The sequence below is a fragment of the Ctenopharyngodon idella genome, chromosome 6 (assembly GCF_019924925.1).
Source record: "Ctenopharyngodon idella isolate HZGC_01 chromosome 6, HZGC01, whole genome shotgun sequence".
NCBI lineage: Eukaryota > Metazoa > Chordata > Actinopteri > Cypriniformes > Xenocyprididae > Ctenopharyngodon > Ctenopharyngodon idella.
The window spans coordinates 26,334,819-26,349,821 of record NC_067225.1 but is presented as its reverse complement, the minus strand read 5'-3'; the positions used below and the strand labels follow the sequence as shown (position 1 = coordinate 26,349,821).

Below are 15,003 nucleotides of genomic sequence, written 5' to 3'. Positions count from 1 at the left end.
TTGGCATCATTGAGCAAAGCAAACAAGCTTTCTCAGTGCCACTACTGAAGGTGGAAACTGCTGCCAGGGAAGCCAAGTTGATGGACAGGTACCAATAGGTCATTTCCTGCAAATGAATCGTAATTTATTGCTTCTAAGTACCTTGGAATTTTCATTAAGGACCAGGCCTGTCCGCTCAATCCTGTTCATCAGGGATTTCCAGTCAAACACCTAAGAGAATGGTGTTATTAGAAAGGTTAGATTACTGTAATGAAATTTAAAATTGCTCCCTTCCTTTTTAATTATTACAGCATTACAACAGGCACGGTTTAGCGGTATTGCACTTCAAATTATGTTCAAGGGATGTTTTACTTTTTATGATTGATTATTTATTTATTGTTTATGTAGAAACTTGAACTTTTTTTTACAATTTTCATTCTGCTTCTTATATCATAAATATCGTAAATTATATTATTTATGTCATCAGGACAATTTTGCCGAATCAATTCTTTTTGTGTGGCAATTAAAGAGCAGTTAATTTAATACAGTATATATGCTGAATACTGTAAAGCCTCTTTAAAGCCCTGACACATAAAGATTTATTTGGAGGAAGTGTTGCATCACTGTGTCTTTAAGGAAGAGATTAATTTGGTTTATAACACGTTTGCTTGTTTTCATGTGCTCATGCCTGATCTTTGAACCGCTGGTAAGAAGCCTCCAGGCACCATGAGCTCATTTATTTGTCTCTCTCTCTTTTCACATCTGACTCAGATTTGGCTGATCAAAACCAACGTGTCGTTATGAAAGCAATGCGAATGAAAACACATTTAGTACTGCAAAACAAGCTCTAGCCGAAGGTAAAGGGAGAGTTCACATACACGTATATATGCTTTTCTACCAGTGTAGAGCAGAATGGAGTTCATGACAGGTTTGCTCAACGTGTCATGTTTAAACTGCCCATGATGTCACTGATGCCGTAGGGCTCATACAAGCTCCTTTCCTTCTTTCTTTCTTTCTTTCTTTCTTTCTTTCTTTTTCTCATTCATTCATTTGTGCCACACAAATGAGATGCTTTTCTATTGATTTGTTTTGACATTAGCTTGTTGCTAAGCTAATTTTTAGATTTTTTTTTTTTTTTTTTTTTTTACTGAGCTTGATGCAGTGCATTCTGGGATGCCTTCTCCATGAATGATACATATAATGCTGCCTTAATTGTGTGCAGCACAGTTGAGTAATATTTCATTTAGGAGCACTTTTGATTTTTTTTTTTTTTTTTTAATAAAAAATAAATTTCTTTAAAAGGCAGGCAAGCTCAAAATTGAGAAGTTCTGGCAAGCATTCCAACAAGAGACGCAGTAAAAGGTTTAATGCTCTTAGAACCTACGCTTTAAAACTAGAATGATTATTTGTTGTTTTGTTTTTGCTTTGAAATCATACCAGTGAACAGAAAAGTTCCCCTAATTGAATAATCACCCAATTATGGTCTAGGTAGGCAGCTTACTAGGTTTTGAAACAGAGAAACTCACTCGTATGCTCACTTATTCTATTTTAGTAGCTCTTTTTCTCCCTTTCTCCCTAAGAGTAACAGTCTATCACCCTTTTTCCTCAAAGTTCGCAAACATCCAGTCCTCTATCACAACACTACAACCCTTTTGTGCCATAGCAGGCTTGAAACACTCAAAAAGACATGTTGGAAAGCTCACTGCTTCTCTCTCCCTGCCTCTCGTTCAGTGTCAGAGATTAAAGAAGACGTCAACAGCAGTTTAGCACCCATGCCGTGAAGAAGGCGTTTTGTAGGCTGAGTATCTCAGATCTGTCAGAAAAAGGGAGCAGGTGATCAGCCCTCTCCCTTCCTTCCGTTAGCTGAAGAATTAGTGCTAGAAATGCTTCCAAATCATTACTATTCAAATGCAAAGGCACATTAGAGAGACAGTGCTAATAACTTTGCGCTTTGATAATTTTCCATGTAGCATTAACATCCTTGTAGTTTTATTAGTAAATGTGTTTCATCACTATACCCTATGGGCCTCCAAGAAAACATAACACAGATTTCTACCATTTTTAATCTGTAGGAGTTCCATTGCTCGAAATCCAGGGTTTTGAGTGGGAGAAATGAAATGTGGACTCATCCCCGCACACGAACGTTAATGAACTTTTAATTGATGTGGTTTTCCCAAGTCCCTCTTGTCGTGAAACAGGCGGGCGGCTGTGCGCTGATGGACTTGCTTTGCCCTAGCTCTCTCAGATTGGTTTACCGCCGGGGTCTTAAGCACCGCGCAGGCCGTTTCATGTGTCATATAAAATCTGGCCAGTCGCTGCGACGCCTGCAACTAAAACCTTAAGTGCATCCAGCGGCATCATTCACTGTCTTTTCACTTCCGTCTTAAAGGAAGGAGAGAGAAACTCAATCACTTCGTACATGTTTAGACGCGATGCTACCCTGCTTTTAGCAGCCTCCATCGGCTCCCACTGGTGCCTGCACAGAGACAACCACCTCATGCACACCCAAATATGATAAAAGCCTTCGACGTGTCAGTCCACCCGACCCATCGGCGCTCAGATAAGGGACAAAAAAAAACATTCATGGACCTGCGTGAACCTTTCTAAGGTGATTGAAAATGTGGTGTTGGCTATCTGACCAAAGACCAATAGGCCCATACCTTATTTTATTTTATTTTATTTTATTTTATTTTATTTTATTTTATTTTATTTTATTTTATTTTATTTTATTTTATTTTATTTTATTTTATTTTATTTTATTATTTTATTTTATTTTATTTTATTTTATTTTGGGTCAGGGTCTAAAAAATATGGAGAAAAAAAAAATTCATTTAAAAAATATAGAGAGACCTTCCATTTCAGCAGTTTTCACTTCTCCTCAATGGAAGGGAAAGAGTGTCACCCAGTTTGAGTCGCCCCACTTCATTCTCCTCCCAGAATCCTTTAGGAATGCTACGCTCAGGGGAATTAAAACCCAGACAATTTGTTTTAAAGAGATAAATAATCAGATTTGCCCCCCTAAACGAGCCCCTTAACCTCTCTTTTAATTGATCTTCAACTCTGCAAATGATAATTAAAACATTTTGGGGGGGTTGAGAGGGGGCCGTGTGGTTGGGCATACTCTAAAGGATTGAGTCGGGGGTCTGGGGATTTGCCAGTAGACTTAGAGGAGGAGTGTGTCTTTGATGATTTCTCCCCACATGAAGACGTGAGGGAGAGTAATAGTGTTGTGACAAAATGCTCAGTTCCTGTCTGAGCTCTCCAGACATCAGACCTCTCTTCTTCGTTAGGTCGGCAACGATGATACTTAGGTGCTCGGTGCGTGATAATACGATCCTAAACCATAATGTAATGAAAGATGATATGACAGAGCCTTGGTGCCTCACAGGAAAGCATTTAGGCTATTGCTATAAGATCCGATCAAGGATATAAATGCACATGTAGTGGTGATTTTGATGTGCTGGGTTTTTTTTTATTATTATTATTTATTCAGAGCCATTTTTTTACATCACCTTGAATGCAAGATGTCATCTTTTTGCTTGTGACAAGATAATTTATGTTTAAATTTATGTCTGTCTTGTGGTTGTCTTACTCTTAATAATAATCTAAAAAAAAAAAAAACCTAGGAACCGGAGGAATTACCACACGCTTCAACAGATAGACAAGATCACTGACAAGCTTTGACTCTTTGCCTTTATTGTTTTTTGTATGGAATGCATGAGGTCAGGCTAGGAAGAACACCCCTGTAGTCTGTCAGTCTTCCTCTGAATTGTCGTTTAAAATCATTAGTCATCCATTGTTTAAAATGAGCTTTGTTTCCTGATTCACAAGTCCTTAAGCATTTCACAACTCAACTCTTATTAATAATGCTTCTGCCAATGTTGTCTTGGAATTTAAACAAGATGTGGCATGTTTCTTGATTTGACATTTTTATTAAAAATTACATATTAAGCCATAAATATTTTTATTTTTTAATAAGCAGTTGCCATAGTATGTTTATGCATGTTTTGTCTTTCACTTTCATTTTTCTATGCATTTAATTCTTGCGCTGATTTAAAAAAAAAAAAAAAAAGCTTTGTGTTAATAGTTGATACATTTTCAAAAATGCAGGCAGTTTTCCTGTTATTAAATGTTGATAATTGGAGATAATGAGTGTTTACTGTTCAATAAGGTCTAAACTTGATGTTATGTTCAGTTCAACAAGATTTTTAAATTCACCAAATGCCGCTACATTCCCTTCTGCAGATAAAACAACTGTTGAAATTGAGAAAAAATAGGTAGATCTACACTGCTAAGCTTTATAGTGCCTGCAGTGTAGTTCATATGAAAAGCGTGCTGTACTGAGCTGTTGATGACCCTGTGCAAGCGGATAAATTGATAACAGGTGGGGTGTGTTTACTGTTTGCGCTTGGCGGGAGCAATCCAGATGGATTTGGGAGCTTCCTGTTGTGGGAAACACTTGTTGCTCCAGGTGGACAGCAGGGGCCACGGTTCAGTGGTCAGGGCTAAAGGACATGCTGTCTTTCAGAGCCTCGTGCTGCCCTGATCAAAGCGTTCCTCCATGTGCATCAGAGGAGACCCATAATTGGCTATTGATTGGCCAGTACTGGTCTGTGATAGGCTGACAAGCAGAGATCACATGACTGTGCTGATCAAACACTTCCTGTAGAAGTCAGTGGTCATGTGAGAGTCAGTGCTGTGTCAATAAAACCACACGCTGCAATGGGTTTTTGTGCTGAAGGGGAAGGTTTCTTTATTAGTTGTCATATTTTAGTGGATAAGCCATTAATATTACATCAAGTAGTATTATGGAGATTAATTACTCTTTAGCCTCTTTCATAAAAGTCCAGTGATGCATGAATATGTTGAGTATGTGTGTGTGTATCAAATATTTGCAACCTTGATAAATCACAGTATTGTCTTTTCTTCTCATAGATCAGCATTGGATGATCATTCCCCTCATAGTCACCCTCTCTACGGTCACGGCGTCTGTAAATGGCCAGGATGTGAAGCTGTGTTTGATGACTTTCAGTCATTCCTGAAGTAAGTATCTCACACACACACACACCTGGGATAAAAAAAAATAAAATGCGCAACGCATGGGAGCATTTGAAAGCACTTGGAAGTGTTTGAAAGCGGAAGCGTTTTAAAGCAGGTGTCTATTAGCGGACCAGTCCACTGATAGTAGCCTGCTTTCAAATGCTCCCATGTGTATCTGTGTAAGCGCTCGGTGAAGATGTCTATTTACATGTTTTTGAAACGTTGATCATTGTAGCCAATCACAAACATTTCTGATGAGCTTGTGAACACAATGGCCAATCAGAGTTGTTTACGAATCCGCTCAACAACACTCAAAATGCTAGGAGGAAATGCTGGTATCCTCACATTTTTAAAATTTCAGTACCGACTTGGTACCAAGTCGGTACTTTTGACAACACTATTTGGAACCAATCCTAAAGGATGCTAATGGGAGTTTTTCTCATATACTGTAGGATTCCAACACAAACCTAAAACTAAATCTCTTAGAACATACAGTTCCCACTTATGTATGATAGCAGGATTAAATTCCTAGGCCAGTGGGACTAAGAAACAATACAATTCAAAACACCCTCTAGGAATTTTGGAATATTCGATTGGATGTTATTTGATTCTTAGAAGAATCATATTTGATCCTGTTAGGATCCTTTGGAATTGTTTTCTAAATTACCTTTTCGTTATGTTTTTTTGTAATGTTGGAATCCTATTAAATAATTAGCATTTGGATCCTTTGGGATCATTTCTAAATCATAAGTTCATACCTACTTTCAAAAGAAATCCTGTACACATTCCTTTCAAACTGTAAAATTTTTGCATGTTCTAGATCAGCTTAGTCAAACCTAGTGTCCCATCACAGTATTTTTCAATCCCTTTTCTCCTGATTTTCTCTTCATTTTATTTTTTTTTCCTCTCTGTGTGTGGGCTGGGTTCTTGACGTGGGTGTGTGGTGTGCTGCTCTTTGCCTGCTCTCTGTGGTGTGGTTTTCCTCAGGGTTCTGTGCTGCCTGTGATAACTGCAGTCCCCATGGTGATTACTGACACTTTGTCCCAAAACAAACACGTAGGGATGTTTATCTACGGTGGCCCACATTCTGAGAGTACAGTGGGGTTTGCCCTTGTCTGCCTTTTTACAGACAAGTAGGAAAGATCTCTCTCTTCTTGTTTTTAGAAACATATTATTGGTGCTTGCTATTCATTTTCCTCATACTTAGGGATTTTTATAAACTTTTTAACATGGTCCAATAAGCATCCATCCAACAACCGCTTAGATCAAGCTAACAAGTATATAGAACACTTTAACAACCACTTAGGGACAACCTGACAACCACACACACCATTTAGGCGTTGAGCTGTGCCATTCATGTTTTCTTTAGAAAATGTAAAAATGTAATTTGTGACTACTATGAAAAACAAATATGTAAAACACAAAAGTTTGGGTTCAGTTAAAAAATAAATAAATGCAATACACTTACCTAATATTTTTGTGACATTTCCACAGTTGATCTGCATCACCCTCACAAGCACTACACTGGTATCTAAGCTAAATACAGGTGTAAATGGGCTGTAAAACGTTTTAAGCTTGTCCACTTTTGACCACTTTCAGAGGTAGTTGAAAACACATTCAACCGGATTGCGTTCGTGGTGTAGACGTTCATGTGGTTGAAAGTGTTCAAACAGCCGCTAAAGACCACCTACTCTCCGCCTACTGACACAAACATTATGGGAAGATTAAAGAAATCCCCTTAAAGAAATCAGGACAGAAGTGGTCGAAAGTGGACAAAAAAGGCCAAACACCAGGTGTAGATCGGTATGTGTCTTTCTCGTCCACTTGTGATTTGATTGCACTAATCCCTGCGCCACAGCTCTGACTGTTGCATTGGTTTTACCTGCAACCAGTGTCTGTTCACCTGCCCACTATGTATTAACTCAACTGAATCGAGCCTGACCTGTCCATGCTGTTAAAGTCCAGTCTATACTGGCCAACACACAGCGGCACGCTCCCTAAATAACACCTAAACCAAAGATCAGGCTAAAGGTGCACAGTTTACACAGCGTTCACTCTGATCCCTTCTCTAAGGAAGACCTGGTCTCACTTAATCGCCACTATGTGTGTGTGTTTGTGATGAGATGATGAGAACATGTGCTGTGTGGCAGCAGATCAGTGAGTGTGTGTCAGGCTGGATTAGTCCCACTCTAAACAAGATATGACACTGTTCCATTATCCCGGGTTCAAACTAAAACAAGCCCAGCTCAAAGACCCACAAGCCAAGACCAAGGAGAAAAACGAGTGGTAAGCAGAACCACAGCTGCACTCCTACCCCTTTTCTCAGTCCTGTGTTTTTTTTTGTTTGTTTTTTTTTGTTTTTTTCCCACTTCTGTTTCTTTCAGAGTCGTAGTTTGTGTTTCAAAGAGTAGGCTCCTTGTGCCAGTTTATTTGAAGGCATGTTTAAATCCAGCTTAGGCTCTTTTGCAGATAATAACAATCTATCTTAAATCTGTTTACCTGTGGAGAAAAATGTGAAGAAGTGCATTCGCTCTGTCCGCCAAGAGCTTAGAAAGAAAGTTTTGCTACCCTGGAGTTTCTAAACCACAGATCTGATATGTTTTTGGATTGTGGTTCACATCGTTGCCTTTTTTCTATTGGCCAAACCCATGATTCACCATTTGCTTATTGAAATAAGAGAAATTAGCATTTCAGAGCTGAAAAAGAGTGAGCCGGAGAGAGAGAAGTGCTCTCTTTAAGTACACTCTGTGATGTTTACACAAGTGTTTTTATCATGGCAACATCTTGTTTACTTTTCTTGCCTGCCCTAAACTGCTTGGAACATGCTGAGAAAACATTTGGAGAAGCGCTACAAAGCCGTCTTTGTAAAAAGCGAGGCTGGGTGAGAGTTCAGCTGGCACGCTGAAGGTGTTAACCGTCCATGTGCTAAACATTCCCACATGTACATCCTCCACCCGAAAGGCCTGAAGAACCATAAACAGAAATCAGGGAGTAAATTAGCTGGATGATAAGAGTTTTCTGGGTAGCTAGAGATGGGCGCCCGGGGCGACTTAGCGAGGAACGGTGAGAGATGCGCGCTAACGTCACCCTGATCTCCGCCAGCCGAGCCAGCAACAACAAACGAGACATGCTGCGGTGTTGTTTTAAACCATATGGATATTTATTACCATATGTGTTTAAAGGTAAACATCTCATACCTAGTCCTGCTGAATGATAACAGTTCCAATAAATAAAAAAAAAAATAAAATCAGTCGTGATGTTTGTGTTTCCAGCAGAACAGGAAGGGTGGGGCAAAGGTTTATATAACAGCTTGGACGCTTTTACAAGAGGTCAAGGGCATTCATGACCAGGGATATTTGAAAAGTCAAACTCAGTATGTGTGAGTTTCGGTGTTGTCTTATATTTATCTTTTTTTAAAATTCACGTTGCTTTATGATTTGAATACGGTTTAAGAGTATTAGTCTTAGAACTGGTTTCTGCTTGCGGTTACCTATCGCAAACAAGCACATTGTATTTCCCATCCTGGAAAGTGTGTGTTTACCCATCAAAGACAAGCAGTACGAGTAAATAAAATCAGTAGATAAGCATAATTCTTTTACGTAATGCAAGTAGATAAGGAACAACAGACGGATGTTTAGCTATTGAAACAGCTGCGTGTGTTTGGGAATAAACAATAGTTCGTCCAGTCGACACTGTAGTAGAAAGGTCTTTCTGGGCGTCAGCCTCCCAGAGCATCATTAAAACCTGGGCAGCTTCAGTGATATGTAAAATGCTGACTGTTTAAGTAATGTCTATTTAACTTGTTTTATTGTGGCCATTTACATTAGGAGCTGTCATCCTGCCAGAAAGCTTTTAAACAGCCTTCCTTTGAAGTCCAGAAAGTGACACATGCCAGCGCTCATAGTCTATCCCGATGTCAATTCTGCCGTTCTCCGGAGCTCCTCTTGTCCAGACACTCTTCCGAGAGGCTGCATTAAGGGCCATTTGAATATTTCATTTCCTATTAATTATGCACTGTGACTCTACATGTCATTAGACGGAACGGAGGAGAGGACAGAGAAAAAAAGAGAAACGTCCACTGTAACAAAGGATGAAAAGAGGTAGCGGGGGCTCGCTGGGTGATGCGAACTACGAATTCCAAAGCATGTCACGTCCAGCCATGTTCATTGAAAATGCGAGACGCCCTGTACCTATTTTATCTCTCCGCAAATGAAAACTGGGTGGTTGTTTTGAAATGTTTACATGATCCCTCTTCAACCTTCCCTGACTTCAAAAGCGGCTTGTTTTCAGTTGATTAATGTTGGAGGCCAGAACAGACATAATATGGTTTTAAACAAGGTGTGGATTTATCATGGCCACGTTAAAACACTCGCAGTCCCTTATCCTTGTGTTATTTTTAGGAAACGATCTATTCAGAATATCTTTAAAGGTGCGTTCACGCTGTGTCAACATTCAAAAAGACACCTGGTATTTATATGCTCATTCTGAAGAAAAACAGAGTCCGTTTTGACGCTCGTTTAGATCATTTCCCTTTCAAGGTTGAGTGCTCCACTTCCGAAGTCAAAACCGCTCTCTGTCACGAGTGTTGTCGAGTGTGTTTTCCTCACATGTATCTTCAGCCATGCTCGTATGTTGTCTTTATTCTTAATAATGGCGCCGCTGCCATCATGTCACGCCACCTCGCCAAATTTATTATGCCATCAACATCAGTTCTGGCTCCCCTTGTCTCGGCCCCTGCTCAGGTCCGGGCACGACATTTTGATTTGCGGCAGAAGACTGTAAACGTACATTTGGGAAGACGAGCACGTGGAAAACGTTACTGTTCCGTTCCACCAGCCTCTGCCTGGTGACAGTGACCTACATGGTCAACGAAGATGCGATATAATTTATGATATATATAATATATTGGATCCATTAGCGGGCATAATGAAGTAGTGAAATGAAAGGGTATTTGTGAAATCAGTTCAAACATCCTGCACGGATTATGATTAAATGATTAATGAAATGCCCCTGCATAAGCATTTTCAAACCATAATTCATGTGAGGGCTGATAAAAATCCTCCAATCATATTTCCTTCAGTCGTGAGTCTTATCTCCACCATTTTATATAAATCACCACAAAAAAAAGGGAGAAGAGGTAAAAAAAAAAAAAAAAGCTTGGCCCGCTTTGCCGAGGCCAGCTACTTATTTAGATTAGTTATAAACGTGCGGGGGAGAAAAAAAGGTCTTGGCGGTATAAAATAATCATGCATAATTATATTCATAATTCAAGTTTATGACAGATTCCATCTCTTTTCTCCTTGTTGTCCTTTGCCTTTTTCCTCCTGGCTTCATTTGAGTTCTCTTAATCTAGATGACATAATTAACTGCAGAAGCCACCAAAAATAAGAAGAATCCATTTAATTTTAAAAGCTGGGAGGGTTGCGGAGTGCACGTCGACCGATTTATTCATTTTTATATCTTTTTTTTTTTTTTTTTTACCTGAATTTTGGCGAGGCGCTTTTCCCGTCCGCTCAACTTCGTTTCTGTAGGTTTGCATGGAAACGGCCACTTCGTGAATTATGCATGAGGCGTGTAAAGAGCGCTTCTATTTCCGGTAATGCAGAGATCTTGTTAGAACACTCTTCATTTGTGTTTGGGGAATTTGATATTTGTGGATGTGTGGACATTGGCTTTATTTACTTTTTATCATTTTAGTATGCGTGCATCTCAGGCCATTTTCACTTTTCCAATATGGAGAAATAAATGACTGCCCTGCAGAATGTGCAGATAATGTAATTCAATATTTTACCATGAAAGTTTTATCAAATGTTTAATAGATGGCTGTAAAATATGGTACTAAAATGAAGGCTTCTCTCTCTCTCTCTCTCTCTCTCTCTCTCTCTCTCTCTCTCTCTCTCTCTCTCTCTCTCTCTCTCTCTCTCTCTCTCTCTCTCTCTCTGTAGACATCTGAATAATGAACATGCCTTGGATGACAGGAGCACGGCGCAGTGCAGGGTACAGATGCAAGTAGTTCAACAGCTGGAACTGCAGGTATCATCTCATTTCTCTTCGTTCATCTCCTTTTCTGGCTTCATCGAAACTTTGATGCTTGTCTCTCTCTCTCTCTCGATCATTTTCTCTCAAGTAGCAGCTCAGAGATAGAAGAGAGAGGGATAAAAATGAAATTATTTTGTACATTTGTGAGTAACCAGTCATTAAAAATGTGTTATGTTCGCATGACAGCCAGGCAAAGATATATGGAGTGCCCTGGGGCTAACTCCACAAGATAATTACATTTCCAATTTTACTGGGTTTTAAAGTCGTTTATGACTTTTAACTATTTGGCACCACAATAAAACACTTTGTGAAAAAACCCAGGCACACCAACAATGGAGGGTACGCTACGAGTCATTTCAATGAATTCATTGACTCGTGTTGTTTATTGTATTGCATTGCTTGTTAATACACATTAATCGTGACCAATACTCACTGAATGGCATCATAGAGCTGGAGATATATGGTAAGTAATGTAGAGTTTTGGTTTCAAGAGGAGAAGCGAGACTGATTCACTCTTGGATTCAGTCAGATCACATTAGAAAGTGCCAGAGCCATTGTGCAACAGTTAACACATTGAACTGTTGTGCTCATGCAGGCAGTTTGAGGTCAAATCCAGCTCAATATTTTAATTTCTTAATGTGTAAAACTTTTTTAATTAGAGGACCTTTATGCATGCTGGGACAATTCACCCCAGGCATCAAAGTGCAGTGATCATTCTCTGTCTACATGCTCATCTGGCCATATATTAGCCATTTATACTCTATTCAAATGCTCCGAATAAAATTAGGCTTTTATGCGAGGGATTGCCATGATGCCGATAAAGTCTTTAAACCTTTCTTCTATACTACACCAAAGCAGAGAGAGAGAGAGAGATTTAAAGGACCACACATACAGTACAAATCCAGAAGAAGTACGGTAGCAGCTGAGGGGAGCAGAACTGGGCTGCGTTCCCCAAAAGCAAGCCTAAGTAGATCATAGAGACCAAGACCATTGGTGCCAGATTTACTTAGACTAACAATGTTTTTGGGAAACACAGTCCAGATCAGAGTGTGTGGAGATCAGGGAGGTCCTCTAATGTTCAATGTGGATTCACTTTGGCTGAAGTAACCATGACTGAAGGCTAGAGTGTGTGTGTTCATTCTCATTTGCTAATAAACCCTCTTAGGGTTGTGTCTCTGTATCAAGTGTAAAGGTCACAGGCACATTCTGAGAACATGTATGTCATAAATAAACATACATATGTTAGTTGTCCTTCCACAAGGGGTTATTTGTTTTACTGATAGCTGAGAGTATATTGCACTAAAATGCATGCATGCAAAAAAAAGATCTTTTCTCATTTTTATTATAACTTTTATGTCTCTTTTTCTGTTTTTCTAATTAAAGTTAGCGAAAGACAAAGAGCGTCTCCAAGCCATGATGACTCATCTTCATGTGAAGTCTACAGAGCCCAAACCCACCCCACAGCCAGTGAGTACTCATGTCCCAAATTGCATACTATCCATCCTAAATAGCATGTAAGATAAGAATTAGTGCACACCAACTGTGATAGTATGTTGAAAATAGTATGCCAAATGTGCATAAATGATATACTTTCTCAGGCGAATTTTTGGAGTGTGCATCTCTGTTTGCTTTTACATGTTATACTGTTCACAGTTGTTTGTCATTCACTTTTCGACTTTTCTTGTTAAAGAAAATTTGGCAAGGAAGGTGAAAAAGCTGTTTTTTAATGACTAGACTTACATTTTTAAATAAAAAATGCTGATGTTATTTGTTAGTCCTAATACTTGCTTACTTTACATACTGGAACATATGAAAGTACATTCTTTTAAGGCAAAGTATGAGTTTTTAAATTGGGATGCATCATGTTGTTACTCTCTTTTCCCACATTTTTACTTTCTTTTTTTTTTTTTTTTTTTTTTTAATTTCAAACATTGTTGCTACATGTTTTAGGTTACAGCTGTTCATACATTTAAAACATATTCCTTAGAAATTATTTTACGATAATTCATGGAAAACAAGGGTTCACAAACCATTACAAAAATTAAAATTGATCATTGATTAGTCACAGTTTCCTCTCTTCAGTTTGCTGAGCACGCTGATCATTTATTTACTGCTCAGGAGCCCAGAGATGTTGTCCTGGGACGGCGGGTGACAATAGTTCATTCAGTGGAGCTTTGCCTCTGTCACACGCTGATTGTTTGGATTAGCATTTTTACAGAGGTGTCTGACATGGCGACGCTTGTGTATAAAAATCGGTCTCAGATATTGATAGTGTTGTTAGCCGGCCATCTCTCCCCGCGGCATTGAGGGGCAGCAGCTTGTAGCGGAGAGGAGAGGACCCTTACAAATAAACTACTTTATTATAAGGTGCTATTATTGTTTTTGTGTACTGTATGCACGATGGTCAGAAGTCATTATTTAATTTTAACATTACTTGAAATGTGTTTACAGAGCTTCCATTTGGTGATGTTTTACATAACAGCATTGTTGTGCTAAAAGCCTTGACATTTATTTCAAATTAGCTTGGCTTATTTTGAAATGTGTCTTTAGTTTTAGAGTCACGATTTTACTCATGAACAAATTAGATGTTTTTTTGCAGTCTGATATACTGCTCATTAATCTTGCCCCAATAACATTCATATTTATCAACAGCTCCTTTTAAGAGATATTTTGCCTCGGGCTACAGTTGTTTGTGTTTGTACGTGCACATGTGCATGCACAAGTTTACGAACGAAGGTGTCACTAAGCGTTCTCGTCAGTTATCTGACCTTTTCATTGTCCATAATTAAACAGCAGATTTTTTTGTTGTTGTTTGTTTAGCTTTTTTTAGCAGCTTGTCTTCTGTTTTCCATGGCAGCTTGGCAAGTCAAAGCCAGTATAATTAGATCACCAATTACCATTTAATTATTTTCATTTTGAAGTCTCATTTTGCGGGCATATTGGAGAGCACCCAAATGGTATGGGAAACAAAGGGAGGGCCATTACTCGCCTGTCTGGCCTATTGTAGAGGCTACTCACTGTGGATGAGGAATATAGGTAACAAAGCTAGCTGATGTGCACAGAGGTGTAATAAGTCCATACTATTCAAAACCTCTGGCCCAAACTGAGACCCTTTTCTTAGTCCCCCTATTTTTGCATGTCATTTTATCCTTGCAGGGAAAGCCTGATAGGTCTTATATGCTCTAGGCTTAGGCTGTATCTTTTATCATTACTGTGCGTGTGTGTGGTTCAGGTAAACCCTACGTTATGGGGTCAAAATGTCTATGGAATGTCCCCATAAAACATGAAAACCCAACGTGTGTGTGTTTTAGTATATAAAGTATGCAAATATTGAGACTAACATCTAAAACTTCCATTTTTCATTTAAAATGTGTACGTTTATTCATTTAAAAACAGCTTTCACATTACTTGCTAAATTTTCTTGAACAAGAAAAGTCAAAAGTGAATGACAAACAACCAGTGTTATTTTAGTATCGATAATAAACTATTATAGTTTTTGTTAATATTTTGAATTTGATTTTTATGTTTTTATTTTCAAGTTACATTTTAAAGTTTAATTGAAGTTTTAGTAATTATGTTGTGTTTTTGTCATTTTTATAATTTTTTCCTTTTAATGTCAATATAGATATACAATATGTTTTATTAAGTTTTAGTTTTTTATTTCAGTTTATTTTATTTTTTAAGTAATGAAATGTTTTTTATGGTTTTAGTTTTAGTTAATGATGATAACCCTGCAAACAACTCCTTTGCCTTCCTAAATAATACAAATATTTAAAAAATATTATCTGTATTTTTCATTAAAACATATAATACAGTCTCTGACTAAGGCAGTGCAGTGATATACAGTAGCTAGGAATCATAACTGGTACTACTGTATATGGTGTATTTTAACATGACTGGATCACGTTATTGACCAATCAGCATCTAAGACTGGAACTATTGGTT

The 15,003-nt window shown here is 38.4% G+C and overlaps 1 protein-coding gene across 17 annotated transcripts in view; it reads left to right on the top strand.

Moving 5' to 3' along the window:
• The window catches only part of foxp1b (forkhead box P1b), a 208,882-nt gene that overhangs the window by 176,294 nt on the left and 17,585 nt on the right, over positions 1–15,003 (top strand). For all 17 annotated transcript variants that reach the window (XM_051896664.1, XM_051896652.1, XM_051896658.1 and 14 more), the window contains 3 exons: positions 4,915–5,022; positions 10,965–11,052; positions 12,442–12,525. In XM_051896664.1, coding sequence (XP_051752624.1) covers positions 4,915–5,022; positions 10,965–11,052; positions 12,442–12,525 — 280 coding nt within the window. The remainder of the gene's footprint in view (positions 1–4,914; positions 5,023–10,964; positions 11,053–12,441; positions 12,526–15,003) is intronic.